At 39.2% G+C, this 20867-nt stretch overlaps 2 protein-coding genes and 1 long non-coding RNA gene across 3 annotated transcripts; 1 reads left to right on the forward strand and 2 right to left on the reverse strand.

Annotated features, from left to right (window-relative positions):
* Nucleotides 1-130: 130 nt before the first annotated feature.
* cax1 (cation/H+ exchanger protein 1) lies at nt 131-9352 on the reverse strand. Its single transcript, XM_004548242.3, has 20 exons — nt 9114-9352; nt 8177-8350; nt 7823-7953; nt 6571-6685; nt 6334-6450; nt 6193-6254; nt 5852-6028; nt 5464-5655; nt 4960-5059; nt 4335-4476; nt 3617-3800; nt 3422-3521; nt 3209-3327; nt 2991-3028; nt 2774-2901; nt 1315-1448; nt 1044-1138; nt 843-921; nt 644-752; nt 131-495 (listed from the first exon to the last, which is right to left on the reverse strand). The coding sequence occupies exons 1-20, from the start codon at nt 9190-9192 to the stop codon at nt 422-424; spliced, it is 2349 nt and encodes a 782-aa protein (XP_004548299.1). The 5' UTR covers nt 9193-9352; the 3' UTR covers nt 131-421.
* Nucleotides 8906-14050, forward strand: LOC143413147 (uncharacterized). The gene is made up of 3 exons (XR_013093733.1): nt 8906-9143; nt 12541-12682; nt 12794-14050. It is a non-coding gene; the product is annotated as an uncharacterized LOC143413147 (long non-coding RNA).
* On the reverse strand, nt 10582-20801 carry smo (smoothened, frizzled class receptor). The gene is made up of 13 exons (XM_004548244.3): nt 20341-20801; nt 19916-20197; nt 17874-18073; nt 17528-17737; nt 17255-17427; nt 16892-17111; nt 16656-16779; nt 16439-16531; nt 15888-15996; nt 14083-14268; nt 13389-13537; nt 13137-13271; nt 10582-13008 (listed from the first exon to the last, which is right to left on the reverse strand). The coding sequence occupies exons 2-13, from the start codon at nt 20175-20177 to the stop codon at nt 12392-12394; spliced, it is 2478 nt and encodes an 825-aa protein (XP_004548301.1). The 5' UTR covers nt 20178-20197; nt 20341-20801; the 3' UTR covers nt 10582-12391.
* Nucleotides 20802-20867: the final 66 nt, after the last annotated feature.

Below are 20867 nucleotides of genomic sequence, written 5' to 3' on the forward strand. Positions count from 1 at the left end.
TTGTTGTGTTTGTGAAGCTGAATTTGCCCAAATGCTAGTGAATAACATAACCTCAAAGGCAAAATATCAAAATGAAAAAGCTGAGAGATTAATAGTCAAAATGCAAAAATACAGAAAGTTTTTTTTCTTTAATGAACATGTTTATTATATCAAATATCAACAAGATATTACAACGATTAACAAGAAAAATACCACAAATTGACATTTCTATTCAACAGCAAAAACGTTTTTAAATTACAGACAGAATTGGAAGACACTATTTTATGTGTATACATATATATAAATATAAAAAAAACCCAAATATTCACTTTAATCTTCAACATGACATTTCTGATCCCACATTTTGTGCGTCTGACCCCAAACCACCAAAGATTAAGAAATCTTTTAATGTGTTTAATTTTCAAAATTACTATTTGGCACATTAACACGAGTGTGGAGAAGGAGCAAAGAAGTAAAGGGCCAAAAGGATGAGGTAGACCACCACTAGAGCCGTGCCTGCAGACAAGACAACGAGTGGATATAAGCAAGATATTTGACATAGGAAAAACTTTGACAAATGCACATATGAGAAAGTCCTTGATAACATCTGATTCGTGCAAAATTAATACTTACATTTCTGGTATTATATCCTGATATTGCTTACCTTGAAAGTAGTCACATTTCCCATCCATGAAGATGTAATTGACCACAATTACACTAAAGATGCTAGCCCAAAGATGAATATCGCTGAACACAAGCATAAAGCCAACATCCTGGGAGGAAAGAGGAAAAAAATAATATATATAGCTTGAAATGTCATAACTGGAATTATCACAAACAAAATAATAATCAATTTAACTTACATAGAATGCATTGAAGAGGATGAGCAGTGGAATCTGGATCATGCAGACCTGCACAGCAATGCAACTTCCCACTTCAAGGCTGCAAAGAGGGGACAAGGAAGGTTTAATATTTTGTGCATTTCCAGTACTCCAGATTAAAATTGAGCCCATCCAGGTGGGTTATAACACACGTGATAATATAACGGGACGATGTTATCAAACCTGAGACTGATATTGTTTTGCAGTGCAAAAAGAATCCCATTGACAATCTCAGGAAGCTCTGGCACCATGGCCAACACCGTGACCCCAATGAAGTACTGCAGCATAAGCAGATAAGCAGTTAACTTCAGTATTATAATATTTGGTCAGCTTTAATACAAGGTTTCCACTTCATTCTACATGCTACAGGTGTCTTGTTCAATAAAGTTTAGAGTTTTTCCCTTTACATTTTCCTTATTAAAAAAAAAAAAAGCATAATAATGTATTGAAATACCTGGGAGATGGAGGAATGGGTCAGAAAGGGCTTAATGTTTTCAGTGCAGAGGTCAGCACAGCAAGCCATCAGCACTGTGGCAACAATCAGCACTCCAAGAGCCCTCCACCGGGACCAGTGGACAACATGGTGACCTGCTTGTAACATCCATACCATGAGCTCATTGACAGGTTTAACAATAAGTACTTATGACCTTAAACCGTTAGTGCCCTTTATTTCATTAACTTTAAAAAAAAAAAAAAAAAACCCAAAAAACAAAACAAAACAAAGAAAACCCAAAATCATTATCATTGCAAATATTAGATTGTAATCTGCTCTCTAGAGGAAAGGCTCTTTCAACCAAATAACATTTCCAGATCTACCCACAGATCATTCCACACAGTCAGTCCATAAGGACATCCAAATATGCATTTTATGAGGTATGATCTGCAATCTTGTTCCCCTCTAAAAGCCAGCTTGCTTATCACCTTTAGCTTGTGCTACATTTTAAATTAGCATCCAGACTTTGCTAAAACAAACAAAAATACAAACTTCTAATTTGCTAATTCTGATTACTGGTCTGCCATGAGAGTCAAATAAAGAATAATGAGTTAATGTTTAATGGCTTGAGGTGCCAAGATCTTGTTGGGCACACACACAATGACAGTTATATTTCATGATTTTTTATTTTAATGCATAAACGTTCAAAGAAAGGCTTTTTTTAAATTGCAGCTGTCATGACAGATTTCTTTTCTGATGTATTAATTATATATTTGAATCATACCACATTAGTAATAGTAATATCACTTTCTCACTGTCACTTAGTAGTATGCATGTGCACTACAAATGGGCCTTATGCTCGACACACACACTTGACACAGTGAGGCCATTGTTAGTTCATGGGAGATGTTAAACAGATAGTGAGACGACGACTCCTTATCAGGGATGTAAATCCTTAGGTGACGGCCAAGCAGAAAACAAGATCATAATTCTCTCTGTGAGGGAGAAGATTTTAAGGATGGGGCTGAAGGTATAGTGAGATGGGCCAACATGTAAGAGTTCTTTGTCTGCAATGTGTTTATTAACTCCTTCTCCAAAATGCTCACCAGTCTTGCTGGTTGCAGAACTGGTTGCAGTTTTATTTAAGATTTTCCATAACACAGCTGGTTTGCATTTCTTTTTCCCCTAGAAAACAATTTAATGCAATTCCCTTAATCTTCACAGGTTTTTACATGCAAAACTGCCTTATTGCAACACTGCACATGCTTGGTAATAAGGAATGCAATGAGCAATAAGCATTTTGCAATCATTTCACTTTCCTATTCCCCAAAAGATTAAACTGCATGCACAACACACCTGTTGCAACGTGGCCCATGGGCAATAATACTGGCATTAATACATGGTTTGGTGACAAGTAGATGGCCGGTGGTGATTTCACCAGTGGGGTTGGAGGTGCTGGTACCCTCTTGTGTGTACTGACCGTGTGCATGGCCCCCGTGACCATCGCTGATATGGATATCATAGATGTGGGAATGGGTCTTCAGTGTGAAGATGAGGCCAATTAGGTATGCAGCAGGCAGAAGGACAGAAATTGTGTACATAAGAGGCCTGCAAAAAAAGAAAAAAAATTATCACTCAAAACAATATCAAGCTGATCGTGTTGGAGAAGTGCTGTGCAATCAAGCATCAAGACTTACTCAATATCGGATAGAATTAAATGGGGCTCACTTTGACTCTGTTGTGAACACAAACAAGATAAGAATGAAAAATCAACAATAAAATAAGATGCAACATGTCGCCCTGGAAAAACCTAAAAGTTGAGTCTTTCCTTTGGACATTTTTAAGTGTACTTACTGAGCTGATCTATAACAAAATACCCTATAACTCTATACAAAAAGAAGAAGCAGCCACCCACCGTGTCATAGTGACAGTTTTTACAGACGAAGGACACAGTGGCATTGCCGGGAACATCGCTGCAACTTTCACACATCAGATTACCAAAGGTCTTTGAAAACAGGGTAGGTGCAAACACACCTAGGGACAATATTGCAGCATGGAAGGGGTTTGGACTCAGGTTTTGGAAGAATTTTGTTTCTCAGTTTGTTTTATGCACATCTGCCATCCTTACCTCCAATGGATATGAAGAGCAAAGCTGAGCTCACTCCAGCTGAACGGCTGTTAAATCGTTGCTCCTGGTGTTTAATACCCCCAATGATCATACATATACCCTGTGCAGTTAGAATTTTTATGCAATGAGTACAGCCATCTGCTTAAGACATCTAATTGCGAATATAACCAATGGGCACAATTCATCTGCTCTTACTGGTATGAACAGTATACATCCAAGAAGGGTGCCAGTTAACGCAGCTTTGACAACCTCTTCATAACATTTGGTGGCAGCATGATGTCCCTGAAGCAATGCCGTGATGTAGAATGTCAACTCTGTGATGGAGCCAAAAGTTGCGTTCACCACCGCTCCCACTGCGAAGTTACACTGAGCAGAAATGCTGCAGGAAGTATACACAGATACAAAGCAAAATAAACAAAAAGAACTGAAATGTTATATGTAGTTAAGAGTTTCTGAAAACGTTCAGTGGGATTAACTTGCTACATACTAACACATTAATTCATAAATTCAGAGGCCGCTAACCAGCGAGCCCCAGCTAGTGCCATCTGGTGTTTTACCCATGCAAGCAGGCAAATTTGCTATTGTTGTAGTTGTCAGTGTCACTCAGTTGTCAATCAGAGTGTTTCTTGTCCTGTGGACAGACCTCAATTGCGATAATCTTGGACTGCTGTGCAGCCTCTGAGTTTAAAAATCCTCCACCTGTTGCAGGTTCTGGTTGCGAGCAGGACTATCATGAACAGCTGCAGTCCAAGACTTGCTTCGCTGCCTACTTGTTGGTAGGGAAAACAGATGAAAGGAGCTGGGGCTAGATAGTTACCAAAGGCTAAAAACAATTAAATAAAAAAGGAGTGAAGTTTGAATTTCACCCACTATAATTTTTCATCACTTCAAAAATAAAATGAAAGAATTTTACCTGGCTATTCCCATGCCAATATAATAAGACAGGGGAATAATGGAAATCATGGCTGTAGCAAACTTTGTCTCGGCTCTGAAGTAATTGTTTTCTTTGTCAGCGTAACCAATGATCAAAGTGATAAATACCAACGGAAGCAGGTCTGCAGTGGGCATAGGTTTAAGGACAACAGACAGACAGTGGACAGACCAGCAGTAAAAATACTAGTGGCTATAGTAGAACATCTTTTCTGCACGTCTGCCCTGGCCTGAAAATTTATACAGTTACAGAAATCAGACAGCAGAAGGGTTATTATCATTATAGCTAAGCTATGAAGACGAAAGGCCTATATCATATCTTTCTGAGTAAATACAATTACAACATAGTTTAAAAAATTATTTTTCCTTCACAAGACTTTTAGTAAAGTTGACCTCTGGCCTTGACCTTGTGGTCACGGTCACCAAAACGTTTCCTACATTTTTAGCCGATACATCTGTGGTATCAATTCTACAATCCTTGGGTTATCGTGTTCACAAAGTTGAGTGTCACCAGACCGCTCAGCGATCATCCCCCAGGCCTTTCAGGCTGAGGATTAAAAACTGTAACTGAGCCCCTTACTTTATGTCTAACAACTTAAAAAGGATACTGAGGGCGAAAATGTTGATACCGTGGACTGTGTATTTGTAGTAATGCATATTGAAAGCTTGATAACAGCATAAGAGGACTCTGGTTCCACATGCCTGTGTCTGCAAGGGAGATCGTAGAATTTAAAAAAAAAGATTCAGTAAACATGCATTAAAATTGATTAGCTCCAACATTAACAAGTTATACACAGTTCAGTTTTGCTGAACTGTTTTGATCATACTTTCACTTTGAGGCCATGTGAAAACTGAAAACTTTTTTTTTTGTGATATGGTTCAATTGCTCTTTTAAAAAAGGAACAAAGTGTCACAGACAGCATTAAACACACGCTACCACATTTAAAGCTTGTGGGAAGTACAAAGGATCATGGCTAATAAGGCGGCTGTAAAAAGTAACAACACTGCGGTTGGTATTTTGAAAAGCATAACCATTGCGGTAATGGAGGGGGAAATCCTTCACGCATCCTCTGCCTTGATATCTACAACATCAATCTGTTTCAGTAAATAACCTTGTCCTTTTCCAGTGTGTGGATGTGAAGGTCCTCTGGTGCCATGAGAAGGACGCCGGTTAGTATACGAGCGTTGATTTTTGCTACTGGGATGGTGAAGACCAGCAACCAGGACAGCACACAGGCGAGGCAGTGCATGACAGCCAGGACAGGGTAACCAAGTAACAACCAAATGCAAGTGCTGACACGACACTGTGGAGGCAGATTAGGACTCATGGTCAGAAGCTTACATACACTCGTCATGCACGTGAAAGCCGTGGCAACTTTTTAAAATTCTAATCATTTCTTTGTTCTTTTTCCCTGAGGTTGAATTAAATGTAAACTTCTATATAAATATTTCAGAACTGTGCACAGCACCACATAACTGAGGTCAGTATGATTTTCTTACCCAGTGCTTTGAAGTATTCTTTGGTGGCAGTTCTGGGACAGGGATCTGGATAGGTGGGGGTGAAGACACTAAGGATGCAGAGTCTTTGTTCACGACAAGGTCCTCACTGTCCATCTCATGAGGAATAACCTCACAGTTTGGAGGGTTCACAGAGAATCTATCAAGTACATTATCAACCTGAAAAAAAATTAATAAATTCTTATTAGAGGATTTTAACTGAATGCTGTCATTAAAACCTATTTATCCTATTAAAAATCCTGATTTTTAAACTTAAAATAGCAACTCTAGCGTCTACACAGTATCAAATTTAGTACACAAATTACATTAAAAGGCTTCATTACCTTCTCAATACACTTCCCAAATGGCCAAATAAAGTACCATGCCAATGTGACACAAACTTTTCCTAAAAGAAGAAACTCATTAGCATTATTTTCCAGATTTACAGAAAACAAGAGTGCTGCAGTTTTTTAAAGACTACATACCATAAGCAGAAGCTGCCACTGTCAGAAACATGACAGCAGAAATGAGGATGTAGATTAACGCTATCCACCAACCAAATAAAAATACATAGCACACATTCCCAAAGGTTACCACTGAACCTGAGAAGAGACAGAAATCACAAACGCAGGTTAGTTCTTTAGCGTAAGAAACACGAATTTGCATGTATGAGCGTGCTGGAGTTAAACAGAGTTCTAATATGAAAAAAAGGCAAAAGGAACCCAGGCGTTCTTGAGCCTTAACAATGCTAAGGTCAGAGTGCAGCTCTTTCATGATCTCCGATTGGTCTTCAATGGGCTTCTCCGTTACACTGGCCTTCCATTTTCTGAAACCAAACTGAAGAAATAAAGGGGTATTATTGTTAAAAAGAAAAACACCTGCAGCTTTGAGTGCGTGTATTACACTCACAGGTTCATAATCAGGGGTGTGGACTCAAAAAGAAAAAGCTTTAGTGTCATTCTGGAGATATTCCGAGTTTTTGTTTTACATGTAGCCATTTTTAAAAACACAGCTTTACCACAGTTTAGAAATAATGTGAGGGACCAGTTTCGACGGGACTAGAAATGAGCATATCAGAGGGACAGCTCAGGTTGATTGGTTTGGTGACAACGTTAGAGGCAATCTGCACATGTGCCGGGAAGTGGACAAAGTATATTAAATATGGAGCTGCCATGCAGGGGGGAGAAAAAAAAAGGAGGATGACCACATACAAAGCTCATGAATTTGGTGAAAGACATGTAGAGGGTTGGTGTGACAGAGGTGGCTACAAGAAGCAAGAAGCAGAAGAAGAAAGAAAAGACAAAGAAGTGAAACTGAAAAAAGTACATAAATGTTTACAGCTTTATCGTAATAAGCAACCACTAATGTCAGGCACATCATGCTAACACTGAACATATATTTGCTATTCTTGTGGGAACATTCCTACCAGCGTAAAAATTAGCCCACTAATCCTCAATCATAAAGTAAAAGCATCTTCTGTAAGGAAAAACTAGCAGACCGTAAATTGCTGTTAACATCTGTATTAAGTGGAGTACGTTTTTTTGTGCAACACAGTAACAGAAGAAATGCCAGGACAACAGAAGAGCTGTTTCAGGCGGTTTAGCAGCGTTTTCCATCAGAGTGAGTAAAACCCCCTTAAGCCTGCATGGATAACAGACTACAGGAGAAGAAAAAGCCCCAAAACACAACCCCATGTTTTTCTGCGTCACTTCTGATACCTCAAACGGCTATCACAGAACCACTAAAGTTTATGGTTACTAGAAATGAAAGATTCTGTGTGATTACATTTCTAAATTCTTGCCCTAGACTCATATTAAATTTACTGCGAAAGCTGTGCATCCTTTTCACATGTGTATTTTAAAATGCTTCAAGTCCCTTTTCTTTCCTTTATGAATAAAAAGTGAGAAATTAGATGCCGTAGTATGTAGTAATTGTTTAGCACGTAACCACTGCCCTGATTGAGTGGTTTCCTACCTTGTAGTTGTTGGCCTCCCTGTGTGCCTCCACTTCATTGTCAACTCTGATTGTAGTCCTTGTGGTGCATTCATGCCATCCATCTTCTCCATTGCGTGGTGGAGAAGACCGGGCTGAGGTGACATGCCCCCCTGTGCAGATTAAAAAAACAAAACCAAAACAACTTTTCTACCCTGTTCTAATTTAAACCTCTCTATATTTTAACATTTCACATGTCCATATACACAGAATCTTATAATGCTTTAGCCATGTTGGGAAAGGTAGTCTTGATCATCCAGAACCAGCCAACTAGGGTTATTAAATCCAGTCAGGTATCTGCTACTTTATTCTAGTTTCAGCTAATGTCATATTCACCTCTATGGACACCAAAAAAACATTTTGGGGTGTAGTGGCAGAAGTGGTGTCCAGAAGCATCTGGGGAGGGTGTATCTGCAGGGCCTGTCTCGAGATGATGGGCCCCAACACAGAGCCTATCAGTTAGGGAGAGTTGCCGTGGATATCGATGCTGTTCTTGATGGACACAGGTCTCTAAATATGGAAACATTATAAAGAGCGTGAAGTATGGTTTTCAGAAGAGAACAGCGTATCAGTTCCATTCATAGTGTGTTAGCTGACCGACATGCTTCCATGAAAATGTGTGTGACAAACACAAACCTCCTGAGAGTCATACAGAGTCCATACAAAACCCATGCTCTCAACAGCAATCAGTCAAGACTGATTATCAGTGCATTGCAATGCAGCGCTAAGAATCCTGCTGGGCTTTCAAATTAAAAAAGGAATGCATACTGGTTATGGTTCATGAAAAGCAGTTGATTTAATGGTTGGCAGCCAGTGGAAGGCAAAGATTAAAATGAAAAGAAATTACTGCAAGAAGAAAACAGCAGCAAGTATGTGATTTTTTCATTAAATCAAAACAGAAAAAAAATAGGTTAAACGGAGTTAAAGTGAGCAGTTGTTGCCTCTAGGAACGTTACTAAACACCATCCCAAGGAAGCACCATATGACCTCCATACATACATACAATACAACTGTGACCATCAGGCTATCCTCCACAACGCTATCTGTTTAAACATTAAGGTTTAACAACAGCAACAACGTCGTTTTCAATAGAATTATGACCACAAAAATACAAATTGAAATTAGTTTTAACTTTTGTTTTTAACCGAAAGCGACTTTAAAGAGCACGTGGAACGCAAACTTGACAAAATACTCAAAACGTCATTTTTTAAAAGTCTACATGAAAGGATCTGCGCAGGTGTGGAGGAGCACACGCTGAATAGTTTGGTCTCACCTGACGATGAATCAGCCTCGGATATTCTTGGTAAGTTTTCCACATCACCCGGTAAAAGTAAACAGTTTTTGTGGGACATTTTGGGTTGTTGTTGTTTTTTGGGTTTTTTTGGTATGACACTTTATTCTCCGAGCGTTGCTCCTATCCTGTAATCCTCTGGACTTGACTTCCCTCCCTCTTTATTCTGTGCAGTCCGAGCTGCTATTGGCATTAGCAGTCAACCATTAGGACGAGGTGAAGTGGGCGGTGGGGGAAGCGGACGGGAAACAGCAAGAGTATTATATTTTCTGATATATAAATACAGACAGAGCGCCTAACTTTATTTTATTTTTTCAACTTCACTTTTCTTAATATTATTTTTATACGGATATTATTATGGGTTTTTTTCTTCTCCAAATCTCATAAAACCAAAACTGTACTTATGTTAGTGCCCCCATTGGATCTATATAATATATCATATATGGTCATATAATAATAATATATAATATAAGTTATATATTTAATTACTTTTTTATCACTTACCTCGCTTTTTAATTTTATGTATAAAATTTAAGTTATTTCTTATGGCATGTAAGTTACTTTGATTCCTACTAGTGTTTACGTTGATTGTTATGTCCATTTTATTCATAGCCTGCGGTAAATTTCAAGAACAGAAGCTGACCCAAAAGGCACATTTCCATTCCAGCTCTTCAAAAAAAACACAGTTTCAAAATATATTTAAACCTGAAAGGTGTGTTTTGGTTTTGTTGTCTTAGCTAATTATTGTGGAAAGAAAATATCACAGTGATTTAAGAGTCATTCAGGTGTGTTCATCATTTCCAAATAAATTATGATTCATCTCATAAATCATGAAAGACTGTCCTACCCTCCAGCTGCCTTTAGGGGTTAAAAGTATCAGGATCGGTATTGGTATAGGGAATGCAGGCCCTGTATTTATTTGGTTTCAGACTGATACCAAAATTTGCAGTATTGCACATCATTAGTGCAAGCTGCATGCTGCAAGTACACGCTGCGGTCAAAAGTACTGGGCCACACTGTGGTGCAGTTTTTCCAGGGGTTGGCCTGGCGACTTTAATATGACTAAAGTTAAATCCTAATTCTTTTCTTAACAGGACATTTTAGACAGTTCTGTACTTCATACATTGTGGGGACATTTGGGTCCTCTTCTGTCCCAGCATGACTGTTCCTCAGTCCATAAAGGCATGGTTGGATGAGTTTGTTGTAGAAGAACTTGACCTCCTTCCTTGCAACCACTTTGGAATGAAGTAGAACAGAGAATGGGCTAAAATTTTACACCTACACACTGCCCAAAAATTTTGTAGAAAACCTGGAAGAGTAAAAATTATTGTAGCTGCAAACGTGGAACGATTTGGAATGGGATGTCATAAAAGTTCCTGTCCTCGAGTCGTAGCGGAGATTACAACTGTTACAAAAGGCAAAACACGAAGAAAAAAAATGCACATATCTGTTTCACTTTTCACTAAAATTTTATTTACATATAAAAACAAAACAAAAGAAAATACAGCTGCACAGTAAAAGTGACAGTATTCTTATACTCAGTTTGGAGACTAAACACACAAAGCGCCACAGTTAATCTTCAGACAGCTTACAAAAAAACAGAAATTATTACTTTTCAAAAGTAATCCTCATTTCTATTTTTTTTTAACACAAACTTTTTAGGTGGACATCAGCTTTTTTTTTGTTATTGAATTCATAGTGTGGCAGTGTGGCAACTACTAATAACATAAATAATTCTCATACACTTCTATGTAACAAAATTTATCTGTGTTGACTAAGTAGCGATTTAACACAGTTTACTTCAGCATCATTTATCCACAGTAAGTGTAAACACACGTGACGATAGTAGGTGATCATTTGGTTACAGCACGAGTACAGCGGCAGATTTTTTTTTCTTTTATAGAGCAGTTGACTCTTCCCTTTTGTTCAACATCATGTAAGCAGAAGAATCGAGTGATTTGTACATTGGAAATATAACAGATTGAGAAATCTATGAGCAGCTAATACAGTACACACAGAAAGAGAGAGAGAGATGGAAAATTCTGCACTTTTTATTTTCAGATCTGAATAAGCTCCTTGTGGAGCATTATCAAATTTTTTTAACTGAACTGAGGAGGATGCAGTTTTGACTTAATATTTACAACAGAATAAGAAAAAGTAGAAATACAGCTGCAAAAAAATGTAGAAGAAAAGTTGAAATGTACAAGTAAAAGAGAGCCATTCATTTCAGTCCAATGCAGCAAAACTGTAAAGTAAGTTTTCCTCCAATCAAAGCAGAAAGTGTAGAATTATTGCACCAGGCAACAGAGTGTGTACATATAACTACACAGTTACAGTAGCTTATTTAATAAAAGAAAAAAAAGGCTTTACTATTTAAGGCATCAAAAATGAAGTGTAAAAGAAGCTATGAGTTATCGTATGTGGATCTAATTTCATTTTAGTCCCAGTGTGTATTAGAAATTCTTCAGGAAGTGCGAACATTTAGCATTTAGCAATTATTAGTATTTATAGGGTGAGGGGGCGTGTGGGTAATGGTTAGTACCCCAACTGTACATAAGAACAAACAATTAATAGATATATAGTAGCTTGAAGATAGAGCAAAACATTAAAATATAATACAAGAGAAGACTTGCGATAAACAGCATTATGCAGCTTCTGCTGCCCTAGGAGTGATGAAATACTCGTGACATAAGACGTCAATAAAAAATATTAAATATAGCAACAACAATAAAAAGGCATTTTAAAATAGTCTTCTAGAATTGGTGAAATCTTTTTAAAGAAGTCATTCATTGATAATCCCAGGAAAAGTAAACCTGGTTAATTCATCCTTGACTGGCACCGATCGGAGCGTCGGGTCCCACCGTAACACACAGAGCTTGAAGTTGTAACCAGCAGGTTGGAGCTGATGCAGGCGGACGAATGAGTCGGTGCTTCAGGATAAAGACATCTGGGTTTCTGTATTGTTTCAAGCCATGTACGGTTTTAGCTGCCTTATTTGACTTATCATCCTGGAGTTGCTTTTAAAATGTTACTGGACACAAATAAAATATAAAAATAATTTCTTATACACAACACTTTTTATTCTATTTTATCCCTTTGCGTTTTTTTAAGAAAAAAAAAATGACCAGCTTTGTTCCATCTTAACGTCCAGGCATTGGGATTTTGCTGCACTTTAGTAAGAATTTGCGAAAGTATCCAGCACTTTTTTTTTTACCTTGCTATGTACGTACACCTTAAAACAGTCTATTTCAGCTATGATTTTAGAAGTCAGAGTCAGCGTCCATAAGCTCCGCCTCCATTAAATTGGTCCTGGAGTGGATGGGTCCGTAACCAGCCCTCCGGCCTGCTGGTACCCGAGCCACGTGGGCCATTCTTTCTGATATTCCATCAGTGATATCCATATTTCCAGGGTAGCGTGAAGACGCACTAGGCTGCCAATTGGAGGGAGGGTAACGCGGACCAAGACCCAGATCCTCTGGACGATCTCTGAAGGTCAGGGGGTCAGACAGCATGCTGTGGCCATAGCCATTCTGGCTGGTCTGGTACTGCAGGTAGGGACACTTCTCCTCGCATGACAGACGGCGCGAAGGTTGGAAGTCTGGGTAAGACCCAGGCAGAACTTCCTCCTCAATCTTCTGTTGTTGTCTCTGCTGTTCCTGCAGATTGGCAACCAGGCTTGGATGAGGAGGCAGTTTGGGCAGACGGGGCACTGAGCTGCGACCAAACTCACGCTGGCGATAAACCTGGTGGTCCACCATCTCCTCAACCGGACGCACCTCCTTCTTCCTCTTCTTCTTCTTCTTTTTCCTCTTTATCATTTCTGGTGAAATTTCGGCCTCCACCATCCACAGGCGGTTCCTCTCCTCTGGAGGGGGCACTGTGACAAAATAATAGAAAGTAAAGATTACGATTTTTTTTTTTAAACCCAAGGTCTAGAACATCTGATCTGAAATTTATATTCAAGGGAGTTGGTGTAAAGCCAGAATCATGGTCTCCGGAGCTCACCTGGTGTACCAGTGGGAGTAACAGAAATGTCCTGTGGGAGGATGGCACCTCGCCTGGCCACCATCTTTGTCACATGCTGTGCCCAAGCTGATGACATGTCATTTGATGGCTCGTTTAGGTCAAAATTGATTCCGGCTATGAAAAAGAAGAAAAAAATTAACCCTAACTAACCCTAACCCCATTTACTGGTCAATACAATGACATCTCTGCACTCAGATGTATTTATCTGAATTAGTTCAATGATATACTCACCCACTGGTCCTTCGTGGGACACGGTGTGCATGCTGAAGGACAGCTCTTTCTCTGGATCTTTGTGGAGCTCCTTCCTCATCGCGAATGCCTTGGCGATCATCTTGCTTTTCTTTATCCTCTTCGGTTCATTATCGCTACGGCCGATGATCCTGGCAAAGTAGAATGACGGATGGCTACATTAATTTTTCTGACAACAAAAATTCAGTCCTGATCCACTGATAGCAAGAGATTGAGACCTAATGTTTTGCAATCCAACAGCTGCCATTTGACCTTAGATAAAATGCTAAAATCATCAATCAAGCTCTGTCATGGAAAAATACAGAGTAAGAAAGCCTTGGCCTCGACTGAAAATGCAAACCCCCCAAAAAGTCAACAGTGCAAACTGAAATGCATGCACTGGGGGTACACAACAGGACTAAATGCATGTGCGTGTCTTCATACTTTGAAGTGATGGGGATACAATCCAAACTTTTCAGTTATTTTGGACAAAGAGCAGGCATTTAACACACCGCTATCACTGTACATATTAATATGGACAGGCGTGTAACAATGATTTTAAAAACAGACTGTTGCTAATTTTTTTTTAAAGAACATTAAAAAAGGGCAAATAATCATCCTAACCTACAGTATCTCTTCACTGCTATAGCCATAACACCAGATACGTGTTTGCAGAAGTTTGTGTTAACTTGCTCACTTGCACCAGGTGCGTTTCCAGATGAGGATGGTGGCTTTGGTCCAGACCCAGGTGCTCATGGCGATACCCGTCCCAAACATGGAAAACAGGTTAATTTTCTCCACCATCAGACTGGGGCGGTTCTTAATGGTGCATTCTGGGATGGGCTTGTTTGTCTGAGAGGCGATTGTCACGTTGGCCTCACACCTGTTGAAAATACGACAGAGACGATTAGTCTGTGTCTCCAACAGTGCCCACAGTGTGTGCCTCCCACACCTTCTAGCTAGTCATATGACTGAGGTGCATTCAAATGCTGGATCTGGTTAATAAGAAGGTCTTTTACATGTTAGGGTGGGGAGAGAGTGGTTTACATTTTTGAGGCAAAATTCATTCCAGTCCAGCCAGTGTCAACACGGTGGGGAAAGAGGGCTGCATTCACTGCTTCATGCTGAGTGGTTAGATGGCGGTTTGGAGTGTGCATCAGGTTGTGGATATCTGTGTGTGACTGGATGCGGAGGGTGAAACTGAGAAGTGCTGAGGTATAAAGCAGCTTTTGAAGCAAGCAGGTGTAAACTTTAACACCTTAGGACTTGAACTGCTGCAAAACTGTAAGGTAAAACTTCCTTCAGTCCAGACAAGGATTCGAATGACTCCATACTGATCGCTACCACTGACCATTTTAGTTCCACCTAATCAAAACTTTGGTGCATAATGAGTGTATAAATAAAAGATTAATAGCATAAAAACTAATGTTATTTTACCTTTTCTAAAATTTTTAAACAACAACTAAATGTCAATGCAACAGAAATGAACTAATGCATGATATTAACATGCTTTGGTTAATTAGTTCTCACAGGTAGCTGCACATTGGCCTAATCAGCAAGAGATCAGCTGGTTAAATCCTAAAAGGAGAGCCAAAATCTCAGGCCTCAGACTGCTCAGTGTATGATGTCACTGAGAAGGGGTATCCTTAATATGGTCACCCCGATCACCTTCCATTCAACCATCTGTTTACAAGGGGTAGCCAATGAAAAGAAAGTTGCCTTAGAGGGAGAGGAGCAGGTCTCCATGAGGGTCTGCAAACGTTAAATACTGTGAGTGGAGCCAATATTAGTGGACCAATATTAGCTATTTGCCAATATATTGGGACTGGGATTTTTAATGGCCGATACATTTTTTGTGGTATAAAACATATGGAAGAAACCGCCTTTAAGCATGTAACAAGTGTTGCTTAGTTTGTCCACCAGAGGGAACTCTGCAACCTCCCTATTGACAACACATTTTCGGGAAGAACACAGCACAATAACCAGCTGATCCAAGTAGACTCAGGCAGGGTGTAAACAAGTAATCAACGACTGGTAACGATAAAGGAAGAGTACTTTTAAACTGCATTATCATATTATGTTAGGACTCATAAATAACAACAAATAACAAATATTGGGGGAAACTATTTATGTGTTTTGTGTTTGAAAGAAAAAAAAAATCAGCCAATATATGGAATGTTTAAATCACCAAATATTGGTCTTAAAAATCGGTCAGGCTATAGTGACAATTTATCCAAAGGTACTCTAATAGATTCCAATTATAAATATATGGAGATAGAAATTAGCATAATAGGTTTACTTTAAATTAATGTGACATATTTGGAAAAATTCAGGTATTTATTTATTTATTTTTTAGGAGATATGCATCCTGGGCCTGGCATTGTGGTCCCTTTAAGGTGGAAAGGGTAATATGCTGTGCAATAGCAGTGGTGACTTTGTTAGTGTGAGGAGTAAAAACACATAAAATTATATGTTTTCCGTCTAAAAGAAAACACAACTTACAGCACATAATCCCTGAAGCTTCTTTCCCACTCAGCTTGGTTGAAGAAGTCATAAAAGTGGCAGCCAAAGGTTATAAAGACAAAACCAAAGGCAAGGAATCCAAATATTCCTGTATCGTAAAGAAACACAAGGACAACAAATTATATGTAAGGTATTAGTCGCTTTGCTCCTTGTATACATCATACAGAATAAGAAACCTTAATGCATTATTACATCGGCGTAACTTTGTGCTGAACATGAGGAGGGGGGGTCAAATGGCAGATGATTAAACATGCAACTATTTTTCTGGTAATAACTGAAATAGTACAGAAAAGTAAAGAAGTAAAGAAAATCAACAGCCTATTTGTGCAAGATAATTCATAATTTTATTGGGGGGGGGTATATTGGTTGGGTCTGATTACTTGGGGGGGGGGGGTCATAACCCCCCAGGAAATTACGCCCCTGCATTATTAAAATGCCTGATTTCTATGATGAACAAGCAGTTAAGCCCAGGTTTCAACTCTCAGGATGGTTTCTCTCTGATATTGATCAGGCGAGAGTAGAGAACTTACCAAGTCGCAGCATAGTCTCATTGATTTTGCTCGCTGCTTTCTCACTCAAGAGACCGGGGTGATTACTTTTGATGGAAAATAATGTCATAACACCTAGAAACAGAGAAATGTTTTAATTAAGTCTTTGCAAAGATTAAAGAGTAACTTTTATGACAGTTTGTGTCTCTTTTTAGCTCTTTGAGCTCAAAACATGACAAACCAGTTCTTCGGAACTCACCGCGAATGAGGAAGTAGCCACCAACAACAAGCACCACTCCAATGGGTGCAAGCACAAAGCCAGCGCGATACCTGTAGTTCTTGTAGCCCACAAAACAGATCCCGCTCACAGAGTCTCCGTCAACCTTTAGACAACCAGGCATAGACAAAAGGAATCATAAAACTGACCAACCTCAGTTGTAAAACATTTTAAAATCTCAAAGAATGAGGAATTTTAGTGAAAAGCCTCATACACACCTCAGCGATTGCTAGGATGGCCACAGTGAGGACAAAGGGGATGGACCAGGTGACCATGTGGAAGTAAGAGGTTCTACCAGACAGTGGCTGGTGAGTAGTGCCCAGAGCTTTGAAGGATGTGTGCCAGGCATATGTCAGCATGACAAACCAAATCACACCTGACATCAGGGAGTAGTAGACGATGATGAAGATGGTGACACATGACAGCGTTTCCGAAGACCTGAAAAGAGCAAGATTAGAGAATTTCTGTGATTTTTTTCTTTTCTTTTTCTTTTCTTTTTTTTGGGGGGGGGCATGCGGAGGGGGAAAAAATCACATGAAATCGTATCATATTTAACGCTGAGATCGAGGTTTTGCACTCACGAGGGCTCCCCGAGTCGCATCGTGTTGTCGCTCTTGCATACAATCTCTTCACGTGCGCCATCCAGAAATTGGGCCAGCCAGCCGATGCTGCCCACAAAGAAACAGGCGTTGATGTAGAAGAGAATGACAGCTGGGTAGCGGTTGGAGTTTTTCCAGTCTGCAAGAAATGTGGCCTGAAAAATAAAGAGAAATAATTAACAAAGCGAGAATGTGGCTTAAGTTAAATGTGACCCAATCCCCCCCAAAAATGAATACCGTTATAGTTTGTCTCACCAGGGTAAAGAAAGTGCAGAGGAGGGTGATGGTTCCAAAGTAAGCGATGTAGGCGTGCATGTCATTGTGCTCCTCTTCAGTGAACAGAGGATTGTCACACTGGATACCACAGCCCTCCACGTCCTTGTACCAGCTCGACTGAATGTCCGTCTTCACCAGAGGAGCTTCACACTGGCCCGATGTGTTGAACTTCAGCTTTTGCACCTCATTCTGCAAACAGAGGATATAATGGGTAGTCTTACAGCTGCCTAACAGTTTGAAATCATTGCTGTTTACTGGACCCTGACCTCTGAGCCCGGACTTTTAAAAAAAGTCTCACATGACATTACATGACAATTGAACATACCGAACAGCCCACAGGGAATTTGTCACATTTGAGAAAGCTGGGCCAGCCTCGCTCCCGATCCACGATGCTACATGGACTACGTGTAGTCAGACAGAGGCTCTGGCTGGGCAGTTCAACTCGGCCGTTTTCGCATTTGGGCATGTAGACGGCGCAGAGCAGAGGCTGGATGACCGACCAACAGCGAGGGGCATTCCGCAAACCTAGGACACAAAAACAAAACTGAAACTTCCTGTGGCATTTAACTTAGAGATGATAGATTCACCACAAGAATGACAATGATCCCATGAGTAGTTAGATTTATGAGACCAGTGATGATGACAGTGATGATCGTTATACACTTCCTATCAATTTCCAAGAGCCGGAGGTGGAGATGTACATATTAAGAGAAGTTATGCAAAAAGGGAAAAAGAAATTATTCACTTTGAATATGACTGACTGAATCTGATTCTTTTAACTTGCATGTTCTATTTGTACAATAGCAATTAATCGAGTAATCCACAACTCAGTCAGTGGAAAACAGAGAAGGTGGGCCTGTACAATATGAGAAAAATCTACAATGTTCAATGTTTTGTTCAATATTGCAATGACAACATATGATGAATAAACAAATATTGAGGCGTCCATATTACATTTATTCTCCAGATATGTGAAGGGATAAGGTGCTAAGGAAGCAGCATTAAGTTGGTGGTGTTTTCTCATTTTGTAGTAAGATTGTTGCTACTGTTGAGCTCTTTTCATTTTTCATTGAACAGAACATTAAACATAAGATTTTTTTTGTATTTATTGCGTTTCAGACAGTCTTTTACTGTGTGTTTATGGCCAATTCACAAGTTCCTTAAGTTGCACAAATGATGCAGTGCCAGTTTCGCTGGCAGGCAACTGCAAGTGACAAATAACGGCTCAATTCAATTCAATTCAAATTCCAGCAGGTAGTTAACTGCATACTTTTCTTGACTGTTGCTCAGACATAAATAAATGAATATATAAAATAAATAAAACACATATGGACAAAAAAATGACATAAAAATCATTTTGTGTGACTGAAAATGAAAACTACCACATTCCCTCCCATATAAAATGTATATGTTTTAAATGTGTTTTATAAGAGATATATGCTTCATATCAAAATAGCCCCTTTCACAGTTTTCAAAATAGAATTATTAATGGAACATATTAACAGTAACTGAACACTCTGTGTATACTGTATACAGTATACATAATTGTTATAATTATGTTGCATCAAGTCATAGAGGTCTTACAGGTCTTATGGCTAAAATTGTTTCTGATTATTGTAGATTTGAGGTTTGGCAGTCTGACAAAGTGAGATTTCGTGACGTCAATTATAGGTCAGTTTATAGTCTAGATGATAAAAACTTGGGATTAAAAATTTACAAATTAAAAAAGTTTATTTTTCCATCCGTGTAACACTTATGTACGGGCATGGTTACAGACTTCACCTTATAATACTTGCAATTTTTTTTATTATTGTTTACAAGAATGATTTTCTAAATTAGTAAAAATCGAGACAAATGATACTCTTTAAGATCTGTGAGGCTGGCCTGGTACTGACAGGTCATTAGTGAGAGTTTATGAAGGTCAAAGTCTTCTTGCGGAATATCTAAAAACCCTTTTATCAGCCGGTCTTCATTTGTTTCCGCTCTTAACATCTTTGAATGATTGTCCTTTGTTACCTTTAATGGATTTTAACCCCTCTTTTCCTCTCGAGGATCTTTTCCATTACTTAAACCTCCTGAGTACTTGTGAATTGTCACAGCAGGCCATTATCATGCATTTAACATCTTATCTCAATAGAACAATACAAAGTAAATACTGATAAATACGGTATATTGACTGAAAAACAGCCAATTTTCAGAGTTTCGGCTTATTAAAAAGCTAAATGAGTTAATTGTTACTACAAAAAAAAGAAAAAGAAAAAAGCATTTTCTTAATTATTTACATGCGGTATCAAGAAACTGACTTCTCTGACATAAAAGACAAACGTACTAAAGTAGCAAATATGAATTATGATTTTCAAATCATACCGGACCACATGGTCAACTTCTCAAAAGCCTCTTCTTGGGTGCTGGAGTCCTCCGCCAGGATCAGAGAAGTGTGACTGTATGGTAAAGGCGATCCCAAACACGTGTTATATTTAAGCACCTCGCAAGTTGTGGTTTTCTTGCAGGTATCCTCAAATATCGTCCCGTTTGGAGAGAGCACTGCCCCGCAGCCAGAAAGCCAGGCAGCCCAGATGCAAAGCATCCCGTAAAATCCAACAATGGAGCTCCAACTCTTGGAAGACATCTTGGAAGGGGGGGATTCAACTGCGCAAAAAAGGGAGAAAAAAATCACTTTGTTTTCTTGTGCTTCAGCAAACTAATGTACAGAAAGACCAAGATGGGTTGCTCTGTTCTTTAGATTTAGGATAGGTTTCCAAAAGCGGCATGGTAAATTAAAAAAAACTAACTTTAAAGTTTTCCCGAAGTCCTTCCAAACTGTTTCATTCTGCACTTCTCATCCGATCCCTTTTGGCTTTTCCCGAATTCCTTCATTATCCAAAATCTAACCGCCGCGCAAAATGTCCTCATGTGTTGAAAACGCGGATGGTGATCTTAGAGCGGTAATAAAGTATCCATTTGTGTCGTTTAAGCTGGATAGGAAAGTTGCAGATTCTTCTTCCCTCCCCCAACTTCCAAAAAAACTTGCCATGAAAAAGTCTGGATCTCTGTAATAGGATCTCCAGCTCACATGCGCCACCCCTTCTCCAAAACCCCCCTCTTTTTTTATAGTGGCAGAAAAATAAGGTGATAAATTATCCTATATCTCTGTATGAGTTTGAAGAAGTGTTTCTCTCCGGGTGAAGTGTCTGATGAGAGGTTTTTGTTAAGTCCCTGTGAGCTGCACTCACTGTCTGCTGGTTGTTGGGGTTTTTTTTTTTTGTATCTCTGGTATGCACATGGTGGGGGAAAGCCAGGGCAACAAAACCTCCCTTCC

This window comes from Maylandia zebra, linkage group LG17, assembly GCF_041146795.1.
Source record: "Maylandia zebra isolate NMK-2024a linkage group LG17, Mzebra_GT3a, whole genome shotgun sequence".
NCBI lineage: Eukaryota > Metazoa > Chordata > Actinopteri > Cichliformes > Cichlidae > Maylandia > Maylandia zebra.